Raw genomic sequence first — 14,721 nt, forward strand, 5'->3', positions numbered from 1 at the left:
CATCTGTAACCTGCAGAGGATTTGAGCAGTACATATGCAAGGGGAATTAGTGTTTTGTCTGAATAATGAATAGTGGTGCGGAGTAGTGTTGAGCGAACCTGTGAAACCGTTCAGGTATGGCAACGTTCTTCCAACCCTCATGCTCAGTCTTTGATTCCCCATTGTTGCAGAGGTTGGATGAAGTCCTAGGGAGTCATGGAAAGCCTATGGTTGTATCCATGTTTTTCAGGACTCCCTAGGGCTGCATCCAACTTCTGCAGATCTGGGGAATATAATGCTGGGGGTTTGGAGAAGTTGCCGAACCCAAGCAGTCTAACAGGTCCGCTCAACACTAGTGCCGAGTCCACCAGACACAGTGGCACGGTGATTGTGAACCCCCTCTTCCCTTCTACATGTATAGGGAGCAGTTCCTATCATGTCAGTATATATTAGTGTAGGTAAATGACATGTATACGGCAGGTATTGTCCTAAGATGTATTACTTCTGAGGTTGCATGAGCTTATCCGCTCTCTGCAGAATTAGTGAAGTGGGTGGATTGATTCCTCTGAGAAGTTCAATGAGATGTCATAGCCTGATACATACCTGCAGGTTCCCTCCCTACCTAAATTATAGGTTTGTGAAGATAAACAAAAGAAAAAAAAAACATTGACTGTGAAAGTTGTGTGTCAACTGTATCCAAGAGCGAAAAAAAACACGAGTGTAATCAATTCATTATTGGCATGTATCTCACTCCTGGCAGACACGTCTTGAATATTAATTAGGTTCTGAACGGTGACACCCATTGAAAAGTATTTATAAGGAGACTAGTGGGGTGCAGGACATGCTCTTGCAGTACTACGCTGTGTCACTCACTAGTTCATTGGCTTAGGATCACCTACTGCTTGTAGACATGGCTTTTCAATCTTCATCATCTTCCTATAGGGTATCCACTGGGTCTGTAGCCGGTGGAAGGGGACCTGGCTCAAGGAATTCTGTGTCTTTTTCTAAATATGCTTCCAGTGGAGCAGGGGGAAATTATGGTGGAAGTGCAGGTTTCAGTCAAGATTTTGGTGGCAACCTAGGTGCTGGTTTTGATGGTGGCTACGGTGCTGGTGCTGGCTTCGGTGGTGCTGGTGGTTATGGTGGTGGAGCTAGCTATGGTGGTGGAGCTGGCTATGGTGGTGGAGCTGGACTTGGTTTTGGTAGTGGAGCTGGTTTTGGTGGAGGAGCTGGTTTTGGTGGTGGAGCTGGTTTTGGCGGAGGAGCTGGTTTTGGTGGTGGCTTCAACCAAGGAGGCGGGTTTGGTGGTGAAGGCCTTCTCACCGGCAATGAGAAGATGACCATGCAGAACCTGAATGACCGTTTGGCCAACTATCTGGACAAGGTTCGTGCCTTGGAAGATGCTAATGCAGAACTAGAGAAGAAGATCCGGGAATGGTATGATAAGCAGAGTCCCGTTGCCAAGGAAGCAGACTACAGCCAATATTTTAAGACCATCGAAGATCTTCGTGCTAAGGTATGGTTTTATGTTACCTTTCAAACTTTTAGTGCTTGTATAAGTTTTACTATGCAGAAGTTACTAATTGAACCAGGTGAACAGATTTAACAAAGTAAGGTAAGCATAGCATCTTGGGGGCCACATTTATCATTCTGAATAAGAGTAACAGCAGGATACTGTAAACACTAGATGATCTCCATCAGCACAGAAGCAGTTAAACAAGAGATTTATTAAATATGAGTCACCTAAATGTTATTACAGTATTAGTGCTGCTATTAGGAAGTGTCAATCCTACAAGAATATAACATGGAGATTGTGGTAAAATTTGGTGTCCATTAAACATGGTCTATGGTGTCAATCAATACATTGATATGTCAAATGTCAGATACCTCAATGATATTTCGAAAGTCAGAAAAACAAAATCTCACTATAGTCAGAGCTTTAGTGGACACTTACATTTGCTGCGACCCATGCCTCCCACATCTTTTAAGACTCTCACGGACGCAAGTTGACTAAGCATCATATATCATGGTAAGAACTGTATGTAATGATCACCGGCATCATTTGACAAGCCCTTGAAGGGATGAAATTGAAACTGGTTACTAGGAGGTAATGATGCATCTGTAGATATTATCAGTCTGCAGCAAGATGGAACAGAGTCGAATTTGGCAGACAAGATTTCGTACCTTTCAAAAAGTACAAATGAGTCTATTGAGAAACTGTGCCTTGCGGGTGCAGCATCAAACACACCTTGTTACCATGCATTGTGTTATATTATGACAAGTCCATAGCAAAGAGTTGGACTCCCTTCCTGGTACTGTTTCACACCATCACTCTAAAGAGCTTTACTGACCTTTGGATATGTTTGACCCTTATTGGTTGCTTGAAGTGCGGTGATGGAGGAGAGGAGGATCCTCCTCAGGGTCACATCTCCAATAAGGAAGAGAGAATGGGACTAGCCATGTTTCTTTATTGGTTTAATAGAGCTTACAGGGATGGTACTTACACCAGTAGGGTGTCCATGTCCATTATATGTTCCACAGCAGGGAATCGGTAAGCCAAACTACCAATTCCAAGCCCTCTTTGTTTCTACATTCCACGCCTTCCCCAACTCTGACTACGACTACTTCCTAAATGGCTCGCGTATCAGTAATAACAAAGTTACTGTAGTACAATGGTAACATCAGCCGTGTCAATGTACATATGCAACAATCTATATATTTAATTAATGAATTATATAATATTAACAATATATAGTGAAATTGTAGTCATTTCAACCAACTCTGTGTCTACTCAAAACTGCCACCAATGCCAACTCCCCAACTTTGAATCCACAGCACCACTGCCTTGACCAAGGGCCACAACTGTAATATACAAGTACTCTTTATATAAGCATAAAGAAATGTATTATGAAATATGAGACCAGGTTTTCCTGTATGTCTTGGCACAAAATCAGACCGATTGTGTGACAACCTATTACTCCTTACCTAAAGGCAGTAATACAGTATAGTGGTTACAGGCAATCTGGATATGCTAAGATCCTGAGAACTGAATCTTGCCTAGGCGGAGTGAATTACAGACATGAGTTTTCTTATTAATTTGTATGTGATACAAAAGTTCTTCATTACTGTTTCCATTGCATGTTATAACGAAACATAAATTAGTTGGTTATCTTACAAATAAATGTAGACGTAACCCAAGAAACATTATATAGGAGCTTCTAGAAATTATTATACATGAGATTGTATTGGAATGTGTGAAAAGATGTCATTTAAAAAGATACATTAAAATAATTTAAATTATAACCTGAATAATGTTACACTAGTGACATGATATATGCTCCATATGTTACAATGTGGTTACTCAAGGTTATTGTATGACAATCCACAGATCCTCGCTGCCCAGATTGATAACCACAAAGTGATCTTGGCCATTGACAACACAAGACTCACCACAGATGACTTCAGACTTAAGTGAGTACTGGACAATTTAGACAACGTCATGATCATAGTATGTAAGTGCATAGCTATGTGGTAGCACGCAGCTTATTGGTACCTCAAGTAGCATCTCCATGGTTCCCATAAGGCTCCATAACAAATTCACATTAACAATATGGGTATCAGTACTTTCACACATTGGTTATGTTCTTAGATTTCCTATGTTCTCTTTACTTTCTTTCCAATATAGGGAAGACCAGTAGTGGACATAAAGGTCAAATATAAACCTATAAGCAGCTTTCATCGAATAGGACATGACTTACTAGAACTTTAAAATACTTATATCTCAACCCAGGTATGAGAATGAGATGGCTCTCCGCCAGAGTGTGGAGGCTGATATCAATGGCCTCCGCAGAGTCCTGGATGAGCTGACCTTGTCTAAGGCTGATCTTGAGAGCCAGATTGAGAGCTTAACTGAAGAACTGGCCTACCTGAAGAAGAACCACGAAGAGGTGAGACACCAAGACATTGGTAGATGCAGATTACGGAGTACGGTAAACCAGATTATAGACTTTATGTAATTATCTTATAGGAGATGAAGGGACTGCACGGCCAAGTCAGTGGAAATGTCAATGTGGAGATGAATGCTGCTCCTGGTATCGATCTGAGCAAGACCCTGGCGGACATGAGAGCCGATTATGAGAAGTTGGCTGCCAAATACCAGCAAGAAGCTGAAGAGAGATTCCAGGCCCAGGTGAGTTTGGAGAACTGTAAAGTTATTTGAATTGTATGGCGACCCATAAATATGCCATAATGCCATATATTTACATGACAATTTCAATGTCGAATATAGGGTAAGCTGAAAAGTTGCTTATATGGTTTATGGTTTTTAGTATTTTATTGTTATCTCTTCTACTTATGTAGGTGATTATCAGATCACTAATAAACTTTATGTTATAGACCAAGGAACTGCAAGTCCAGGTTGTCAGTGGAAGTCAAGAGGTCCAAACTTCCAAATCAGAAATCACAAACCTGAAGCACACGCTACAGAGCCTGGAGATAGAGCTGCAGTCTCAGCTCAGTATGGTAAGTGAACAGAACCTCCGGTAGAGTTGACTATGCTGAGGGCATTTAACATGAATATAAATAAACCAATGCTAACCTTATCTGTACCTGGCAATGTAAAATCCACTGGTGTAGCCATATTTGGGCCAAAGAGGAGACCAAAACACTCTTCTGCACCAAAAAAATGCCCAATGAGAAGTGGGCTTCCTATTACAAAATAGATACCCTTTCGAAACTTAGAACAAATACTCAATGAAAGAGTCCACTAAAACGGCAGGATAATAGAATTAGTCCAGAGCAGAAAAAAAGTATTACTGTAAAAGTTATGTTGTATGTGCTCTGTACAGGGGCGGGAGAACGTAAGTGAGAATTATGTTGTGGATTAAGGCACAGATTAAAGAAACATTAGTGGTTAACTGTGAAAGGAAGCAATTGAGACTCCATAAATTACTACAGATAATCCCTTATAAAAGAAAAAAATTAAAAAAAAATAAAAGAAATTGCTATTGTAAAACCTTATTCTGTTGGCCTAGAACTTCCCTAGTGACCCACCTTTGCCATCTTTATTATGTGCAGAAAGCAGCTCTCGAGTCTTCCTTGGCGGAAACAGAAGGACGCTACTGCGCACAGTTGTCACAGATCCAAGAAGTCATAGCCAATGTCCAATGTGAACTGCAAGACATCAGAAGCCAACTAGAACTACAGAGCAATGAATACAAGATGCTCTTGGATGTCAAGACCCGTCTAGAACAAGAGATTGCCAAATACAGAGACCTGCTGGATGGAGGAGACAGCAGGTGAGTCCTAGAGGACGGGGAGCAATTGTCTTCTAAGATTGGGAATTCATTGAGCTTTTGTTGTACTCAAGCCACCATATAGGACCGGCATTGTAAAACTGGCCACATAAATTAAGGAATGAAGGGGCATTGGGAACTTTCACTAGTGATTATAGCTTACACTAGCTGGGACACCATTGAGGTCAAGGTAAATAATTTTATGCCACAGCCTATGAAAGATCATTGAATTTTATATTTGAAGTGTAAATTTTATAATTTACGTTAATTTTCAAGTCAAGGTCTAAGTACCTGTATAAAGAGGCTGTTGTCCATGCTATTTTATTACTACATGTTATCTGGAGGTTCTACGCCTATCCTTTTCCATGCATTTTAATGTAACAATACCTTTCTTTTCCAGTATTCCGGCAGCTGGTGGATCTGCCTCAAGTACATCCAGGGTCACCACATCAAGCACAACCTCTTCCACTTCGTGTAAGTATAATAGTATAATAACATATACATTTATTAAGATAATGGTCCACATATGGGGCAAATCCAAGAGGGTTGTCTATGCGATGCAACTACTGAAAGCTTTAAACTATTAGGAGTAGGCCGCCATGTCAGGTTGTCCGTGTATGTAGATAGACATCATGGTCTAAAGCCACTCGCTAGCTCCGAAACCCATTATGTATTTCTTCTTTAATTAATTTTAATAGATAAACCTTGGATACGCCACTAAATATCCAAGCAGAATAGAATTTGCTCACTCCTCCCCCGTCCCCGTCTTTTGATTCTTAATACCCATTGGATAGAGGAAAGGAACCGACCTGAGCTTACCCTCTGCTCCTTACCTTTTTGTTATTATCCCCATTGAATGTCTTCTGTAGGATCAAACCAAAAAAACAGGGTCTATTAAACTTTGACTATATATGATAAAGTGAAGAATAATACCATTGCTTCTTCTCCCTACAGCTACTACAAGAGTTCGCTGATCCTGAGCCCGCAATATGGATCCCAGCAAGGTTGTGGCGTAGGTGACACAGCCTGTTTTATACTGCATTGCTCCCCCATGTCTACTCACATGCAAAGACACCAGTTACAAGGTGTTTCTCCGGCTTTTATGGTGCTCAATAAATCTTTTCTTTCTGCAAGGTATCTGAGCCTCATGTGTGTTTCTTTCTTATACAGATCTGCTTTACACTGCCACAGTCCAGTGTAGGGAGATCGCTGTACATAGTACATTGTGAGCCATCGTTTTCACAGCATATAATGCTAGTGGGGGTATACCAGTAAAGTTTGCTATTTGTTTAGGAATATGGGCCAGTTCACACTGAGTAAACACAGCGTAACTCCGCGGCGAATCCCGCCACGCTCAGTGTGCTGCTTTGAGTGAATGAGAGGGCGCGCTCTTGTCCGTTGCCGCCGCTCTCCGCTCAAAGAACTAACATGTTAGTTCTTTGAGCGGAGAGGAGATGAAGCGGATGAGCGCGTGCTCTCCCATTAGCTCAGAGCTCCGCGCGGAATTACGCCGTGTTTACGCAGTGTGAACTGCCCCTTATGAGGGGAGATTTATCAAACTTGGTATAAAGTGAAACTGGCTCAGTTGCCCCTAGCAACCATTCAGATTCCACCTTTCATTTTCCAAAGAGTCTGTAAGTAATGAAAGGTGGAATCTGGTTGGTTGCTAGGGGCAACTGAGCCAGTGCCACTTTACACCACGTTTGATAAATAACCCCCACGGTTGGTAATCCGCTGGTAGGTGAGAAGACTTTTTGCAAATTAAGAGGCCAGTTATGGTGGTTTAGAGGTGTCAGTGGTTTGCTAACAATTGTGACTACAAGCTGCTATAACTATGAAGGAAAATGTCTATATTTCATGGAGAGGTATAATCATTAGTTCAGTGGGCCAAAGACCTATCACCTTCAATGGTTGCCAGACAAATGTTTATGTATCCATGGTTACTTTTAGAGCCTGAAAACACTCTTAGGCCCCATTCATGTCAGGGGGCTATTCGTTCATGTAATGTTTGGCGGCTATGTCTGAGGTAAATGTGATCATACTGGCAAACAGGTACACTGTGACATAACTGCAGAGAGACCATTGACTTTAGTAGACCTGGTGTAGTCTACTAGTGACTATATTGGATCCATTCCATTTTGTAGTTCTCAAAGCTACAGTAGATTTTTTTTGAAAGCCATAAAAAATATATCACTTTGGGTCAGCAGTATAGTACATTCGGTCTTTTAGGGTATGTTCACATTGAGCAAATACAGCAGAATCCCACCATGCTCAGTGTTCCGCTGTGAGGGAATGAGTGGGCGCACGCCCCTCTGCTGCCGCCGCTCTCCGCTCACGGAAGTGACATGAGCGGAGAGCGGCAGCTGTGGAGGAGCGCACGCTCTCCCATTGACGAGCTATGGGACACTGAGACAGACGGAACTTTCTGCCGCGGAATTCCACCTATTTTACTCAGTGTGAACATACCCTTAAAGTGCAAAAAGTTGTCTACACTATATGCCGTTGTTAACATGTGACTTATACCACAGATGTATCTCGAAACATGTCAATGAGGTCATAGCCTAACCTTATTCTGGGAAAACACAGAAGATGCTGACACTGTAGACCCATGAAGACTGCAGTCTGCAGAGCATCGCACCCATGTAATTGGTGCCTAATCTGCATTATTCACAAGTATATGACTTAAAGGGAATGTGTCATCCGAAAATGACTAATTGTTTAAATAATGTTTTTATATTAAACATATTTTTAAAGAAATTTTGGTGACTTTTTCCCCCACAATTTTTCATTTCTCTATCTATACTATAAAATAATCCTGACATGCTGCAGTTTTCATTCTCACCACCTGGGCTAAAACTAAGCTTAGACTTCCTGTTGTGTCTGTGGTGATAAGAGGAGGCTGCTGTAAAGTGATCTGTACAGCATTGCACCAACATATGACACCAGTAGATAAAGGAGACAATAGCAGCTCCCTGTGGAATGAACTCCCCAAAGGTCACAGAGTACACTCAGTAATGTTTCACATCCATCTTAAGGGGACAGACTCTGTCTATTGTCATCTATGTCCATGAGGCTTGCTGTAAAGCATGTTAAGAACAGTCTACAAGATAGTCAGACGTCAGGTAGGAGGGGACCAGAAGGAGGTGATGTTTTAGGGTTCAGTGCAGAATTGTTAACAAGAGTCACATTTATCATGTGCCATTTATAATGCTAGAGTCTTCTTATACGGCAGAGGGGCTTTTAGGCCTCCATATGGAGGTCTATTACAATCTATAGTCATTAGGAATTACTATGGGATGCGCTGAGATCCCCTAGTGGTGGATCAGAGACATGACATAAGCTCCAGTATGAATATCCATAGGCGACATCTCAACCTATATCAATCTTCACTAATTTGCAAACATGTAATTACCATTGTATGAGTCATGTACTAAATTAAAACCTTGGCTTTCTCCACTATATAATTATCACCAACTTTTTTTTTTTTTTTTAAAGATTAGACAACTCATGGCTCTTAGGCATAGGAACTAACACAAGTACAAGCCTGCTGGGAGTTTTAGTTACTCAGCCAATGAGGAAGAACAAACTGATATAATTAGGTTCCAGCCATTGCACAATACTGAGTGACTGAGTGATACACAAGATACGTTATGTTTTCTATAGTATACTGGCCATATTACAGTATGGCTGCATAGGAAGCTGGGGTATCCACCATATGGCTTTCAAATCACTGCAAAGCAGCTCACAGAAAGCTCTGACTGGGTATGCTGAGGTTTGTAGTTCTGCAATGGCTGGAGACTCACTGCTATTATAGAGGTTGCTAGTGCATCCTGTCCTGTGTATAATATACAGTGATCACAAGATTACAGCTCCACTGATTACGAGAACAGGGGTCCCCAGTGCCCGTTTCAATGGACTGACAATCAAGTGTGCTTGCTGCATGCTACTGTATATGGGACTGCTGGAAATAGATGAAAATAGGGATACGCTACCTTCTGCAATCAAACTTCTCATGATCGGTGGAGGTCCCAGTGGGCAGACCCCCACCAATCAGACCCTTATTCAATTTTCACATCTTGGGCTACTGCACATATCTTTAGGGAGGGTGCAGGGGTCTTTTGCTGTGAGCCCTAAGAGTTTCATACTACTTTAATGCTTAAATGAGCACTATCACTTAAAAAAAAAAAAAGAATACGGTAGAAATATCTCAAAAGTTTTGATTAGTTGTGGCCTGGGTGTTCACACCCTGACTAATCACTAAAACGATCCTCATCAAGCTCCCAATGTAAGTCTATGGGACCCTGTGCACAGAGCATGGACAGATAGTATGTAAATGCTTATCCCCGGAGCATAGATTACCTGGTCCAAGCTCCGGTTGCATCTAAAGCTCCTGATCCCAGTAGGTCCCGCTCAGCCAATCAGTGCACGGCCCATCCGCAGTCACTGATTGGCTGAGTGGGACCTCTGGGTGCCGGGAACCGGATGCAGCCGAAGTGTGGACCAGGTAATGTACGCTCCGGGGGGGGGTTAAGGGGGCCAGCATTTACATACTGGCAGCAGAATGACAATCCTGCTGTATGTAATCACATTGAAACTGACAGGGAAGGTATCTGCAGCAGATTTTGCTGCAAACTCGCAGCATGAAATCCGCTGCGGATACAGTACATGTGAATCTAGCCTAAGGGAATAATATCACTGATCATTCTGAGCTTCTTGGTTCCTGAATAGAATGCTAGAAATAGTGAAGACTGACACAGGCCGAGCAGTAATAGAAAGAGGAGTAAGAATGAAGCTGTAAATAATTATACAGATTTATATAGTATCTGGGTGATAATCTTAGGGTTGTCAGCGTCGTTGTCACCTAACATCTGTCACCTGGATTATATGGAAACACAGATGATAGTTCTTAAAGGAACAGGCAAAGTAATAGATGGCACTGCCTGAGGCCAGCTGTATACATGGGTCTTCACCTAACTACAATGTCCATTTATGAGGCTTTTTGATCACTATTTTTTATGTTTTATGGGATGGGATATTACCAGTGCAAAGGGTAACTATACTGCCGTGCAGGCCCGGACTGGGCATCTGCAAGTTTGGGCAAATGCTAGAGGGGCCACTTTGCTGAGTGGGCCGGTCTCATCTTCCCCTGCACTTCACAGACTGGTAAATCACTGGCTATAGAAGGGTGTGGCCTAGTGTGGGTGTGGCTTGCCACTGGGAGGGGGGGGGGGTTGCTGAATTTTCCCTATATTGTTCTCATTTTATGCAACATGCCTTCTTCTAAGACTTCCCCTCAAAGGGGCACTTCCAGCCACATGGCTATGTAGAGATGTTAAGCTGGCCCCATTCACATGAATAGTTGAGTGTGGGATTTCTCTGCACAGACAAAAACAAAAACATATGTATGTGTATGATGGCCCCCTGCTGTGTATGATGGCCTCCTGCTGTGTATGATGGCCTTCTGCTGTGTATGATGGCCCCCTGCTGTATATGATGGCCCCCTGCTGTGTATGATGGCGTCCTGCTGTATATGATGGCCTCCTGATGTGTATGATGGGCTCCTGATGTGTATGATGGGCTCCTGATGTGTATGATGACCTCCTGATGTGTATGACGGCCTCCTGCTGTGTATGATGGTCTCCTGCTGTGTATAATGGCCTCCTGCTGTGTATAATGGCCTCCTGCTGTGTATGATGGGCTCCTGATGTGTATGATGACCTCCTGATGTGTATGACGGCCTCCTGCTGTGTATGATGGTCTCCTGCTGTGTATAATGGCCTCGTGCTGTGTATGATGGCCTCCTGCTGTGTATGGTGGGCTCCTGCTGTATATGATGGCCTCCTGCTGTGTATGATGGGCTCCTGCTGTATATGATGGCCTCCTGATGTGTATGACGGCCTCCTGCTGTGTATGATGGTCTCCTGCTGTGTATGATGGGCTCCTGCTGTGTATAATGGGCTCCTGCTGTGTATGATGGCCTCCTGCTGTGTATGATGGGCTCCTGCTGTATATGATGGCCTCCTGATGTGTATGACGGCCTCCTGCTGTGTATGATGGTCTCCTGCTGTGTATGATGGGCTCCTGCTGTGTATGATGGGCTCCTGCTGTGTATGATGGCCTCCTGCTGTGTATGATGGCCTCCTGCTGTGTATAATGGCCTCCTGCTGTGTATGACGGCCTCCTGATGTGTATGATGGCCTCCTGCTGTGTATGATGGCCTCCTGCTGTGTATGATGGCCTCCTGATGTGTATGACGGCCTCCTGCTGTGTATGATGGTCTCCTGCTGTGTATGATGGGCTCCTGCTGTGTATGATGGGCTCCTGCTGTGTATGATGGCCTCCTGATGTGTATGATGGCCTCCTGCTGTGTATGATGGCCTCCTGCTGTGTATGATGGCCTCCTGATGTGTATGACGGCCTCCTGCTGTGTATGACGGCCTCCTGATGTGTATGATGACCTATTTATACATATATACACTTAGAGACAGGAGAGACGGACCACGGACCCCCTCCCCCCAACCTTTAGGCCTTATCCACATGTCCGTGACCATGGACATTTTTAGGTCCCATTCCTATTCATCTATTCATACTATCCGTGCCACAAAAAATAGGACAGGTCATAGTGCAGAGCAGAATCATAGCACAGATCCTCCAAACGAACTCTATGGGATCCGTGTTTTTCACAGATTTTACGGATGCCACATCTATGAAATCAGTGAAAAACACGGATCCCATGTAATCTGGTATTGACATCTTGGTGGGTGCAGGGAGGGCTCGCATGACTCCTCTCTCCGCGCCTCTCCGCTCGGAAGAATTGACATGTCAATTCTTCCGATAGAGAGAGGAGGCACGCGAGCCTCCCATATACAGTATGACACGGAGGCTGGTGGGATTCTGCCAGTTTTACTCTGTGTGAACTGACCCTTAGGGTTGACTGATTTCCTCTATTTAATCATCCCATTGTACACTTACGCTATCCTTTGTCCAGTCTCTGAGCTAGTTACCTCAGGAGCTACTGCCCTATCACAGAGGGTTATTTTAATTTATTTTTTTTCAATATCCTCCCAACCCCCCTCCCCTGACTGCCTATTTTATATATCGTGGGGTTGGGGCAATTGGGTCAGTTTAGGTGTGGTATAGTCCTAGAGTGTGTATAAGAGACAATACTACAGAGAGTCTGCTGACCTTTCCTGGGACCCCTGTGCGGGACTATACTCTATTTCTCTATAACTTCTGGAGACTACTAGGCCCAGCATGTCCTATATGGGGAATACAAGGCCCAGTATGACATATACAGGGGACTAGAAGGTAAAGCATGACAGAGGAGGTGACAGGAAGGATCAGCATGTCATAAAGGGGGACTACAGGGCTCAGCATGATGCCTACATATAGTGGCTTGTGCATATTTTATGTATTCTGTCCCTTTTTTCATTGTGGCTAGCACTCGTGCTGTGTAAGACCCATGTGATCCAAATTAGCAGGAAGCACCTGTGTACATAAGGGGAGGATCTCCTAGTATTCTCCCATTCTACCTGCAGAGGAATGGAGAGAGGTAAGAGCTTGTTCACACTTGTGTTGCTTGGCGTCCACTTTTTCCGCCGGTGGCGCTTGCGGGGTTCGGGGTGCCCTTTTGGGTCTGGTCCTGTGACAATGGGGTTGCAGGGCCATTCCGTGGCCCCTCTTCTCTGCTTGCGCACGTTTTGCGGGGATTGTGGTCGCTGACCGGCACAGTGATGATGTTTGGTTAGGGACTCATGTGTATCAGAAGACCTGCACGTGGTACATGAGGCAATATGGTTTGGCCAAATTATATATTAACTTCTGATGTTGGTTTTAAATGTAGCTGAACAAGCTTTCGTGTCAGCCATGGGTGCGATGTGCAGCCATTTCTGTCTTTTTGGCTTGTGCATATAGTGAAATACATACTGGGGAGATGTGATGTACATCAGTGGAAAACATGGGCACGGATGTAAAAACGGATGCAATCATGGATAGCTTTCCGTGGATCACGGTTCTAACTGGCAGGACTATCACAGTACTTAAAAATCATAAAAAACTCTGTGAGTGTGAATGAGACCTTACTGTGCAGGACCCCCATATCTCATAGCCAGGTACTGCCATCATGATACACACTCACAGAGCACTTCTACACAAACCTGTCCGAGTTCTTCTGACCTTGGGGCACTGCAGCCCTCACTTGTTTTCCATCCATGTCCCTGGAGAAGTCACACATGAGAGCAGTCTGTATGACTGAGGATACGTGGAGTCACAGTCACTGAACACTGCCCTCTAGAGGAGATAGTGATAAAACACATGCTGCCCCGGCAGTGCAGATACCTCCTGCTGCTCAAATATGCGCTACTAATGGGCGGTTATGCTTACGGTGTAACTATAAGCGGCTCATTATAAGTGCTTATAGTTAAATGCGGGGGCAGCTCAGCGGCAGCTGTATCTATAACTGTATACTGTATAAAAGGTATGATTGTTGGATTTTGCTCAAGGACTCTTTAGTAAAGTTTTACAGAAGTCATGCTCATTGACAAACACCTGAAACAGTGTCTGAAACAACTCATTGATAAACAGTGTGTGGTAAACTAGAAACGCTACGTGATCTACTACGTGACGTACACTACTGCCCCCAGCTAGCCCGGCACTATTCTATCTGTTGCAACCCCTTGTGGCACTTCCACTCATCCAGATTCGCCTCTACCCTAGCAGAAGTGCCTCAATGATGTCACCGTCCACTATGCGCAGGATACTGCAGTATTAAGCGGTCACATGCAAGGGTTAATGCCGCTGAGATCACTTAATATCTGCAATAACTCATTTTTTTTATTAGCTCTGAAAATGATATAACGCAGTAAAGTGCATTTCCATTACTTATAGTGGCTGCAGAGGTAGAAGCAGCTTATACCTGAGGGGTGCGACATAAATAAACACAAGTATTATAAATGCAATAGGTGATAGGTGGTGCATGGGGACCCGCGCTCATCTGAAGCGTTACAGGTAGTTCTGCAGTTCTGCTCTGTACCTGAAGAGGGAGCTCTAACAATACCAGTAAATCCTCCCAGAGCTCCTGCTCATTCCTGCACAGTGATGTGAGATACTTGGAATGTGGGAGATTCAGCTTACAATGAACTTTTAACCACCTGGGTCACAGGATTTATTGGGTTGGAAATTCTTTATTTGCTTGTTGTGAAGGGAGGGATGTGCACTCTATAAAAGCCGTCCATAACCGAGCGTGCACTTCATTCCTGTATGACATACATTTATTAGCGGGCCTGGTACTCACTAAGCTGCCTCCATCCTAGTAACAAGGTCCCTGCATTCATCACTGGGCTCCCTGTGATACAGAGTACAGAGGGGTAGTTGTAGGGGGGCAGGGGTAATGGTGTGTTTACACAGAGAGATTTATATGACGGATTTATGAAGTCAAAGCCAGGAACAG

At 43.8% G+C, this 14,721-nt stretch overlaps 1 protein-coding gene across 1 annotated transcript; it reads left to right on the plus strand.

Annotated features, from left to right (window-relative positions):
• Positions 1-807: 807 nt before the first annotated feature.
• Positions 808-6,410, plus strand: LOC138772768 (keratin, type I cytoskeletal 13-like). Its single transcript, XM_069953405.1, has 8 exons — positions 808-1,495; positions 3,368-3,450; positions 3,770-3,926; positions 4,007-4,168; positions 4,375-4,500; positions 5,056-5,276; positions 5,674-5,747; positions 6,228-6,410. Exons 1-8 carry the CDS (start codon positions 890-892, stop codon positions 6,245-6,247), a joined length of 1,449 nt encoding a protein of 482 aa, XP_069809506.1. The 5' UTR covers positions 808-889; the 3' UTR covers positions 6,248-6,410.
• The last annotated feature ends 8,311 nt before the right edge of the window (positions 6,411-14,721 follow it).

The sequence above is a fragment of the Dendropsophus ebraccatus genome, chromosome 14 (assembly GCF_027789765.1).
Source record: "Dendropsophus ebraccatus isolate aDenEbr1 chromosome 14, aDenEbr1.pat, whole genome shotgun sequence".
Lineage (NCBI taxonomy): Eukaryota > Metazoa > Chordata > Amphibia > Anura > Hylidae > Dendropsophus > Dendropsophus ebraccatus.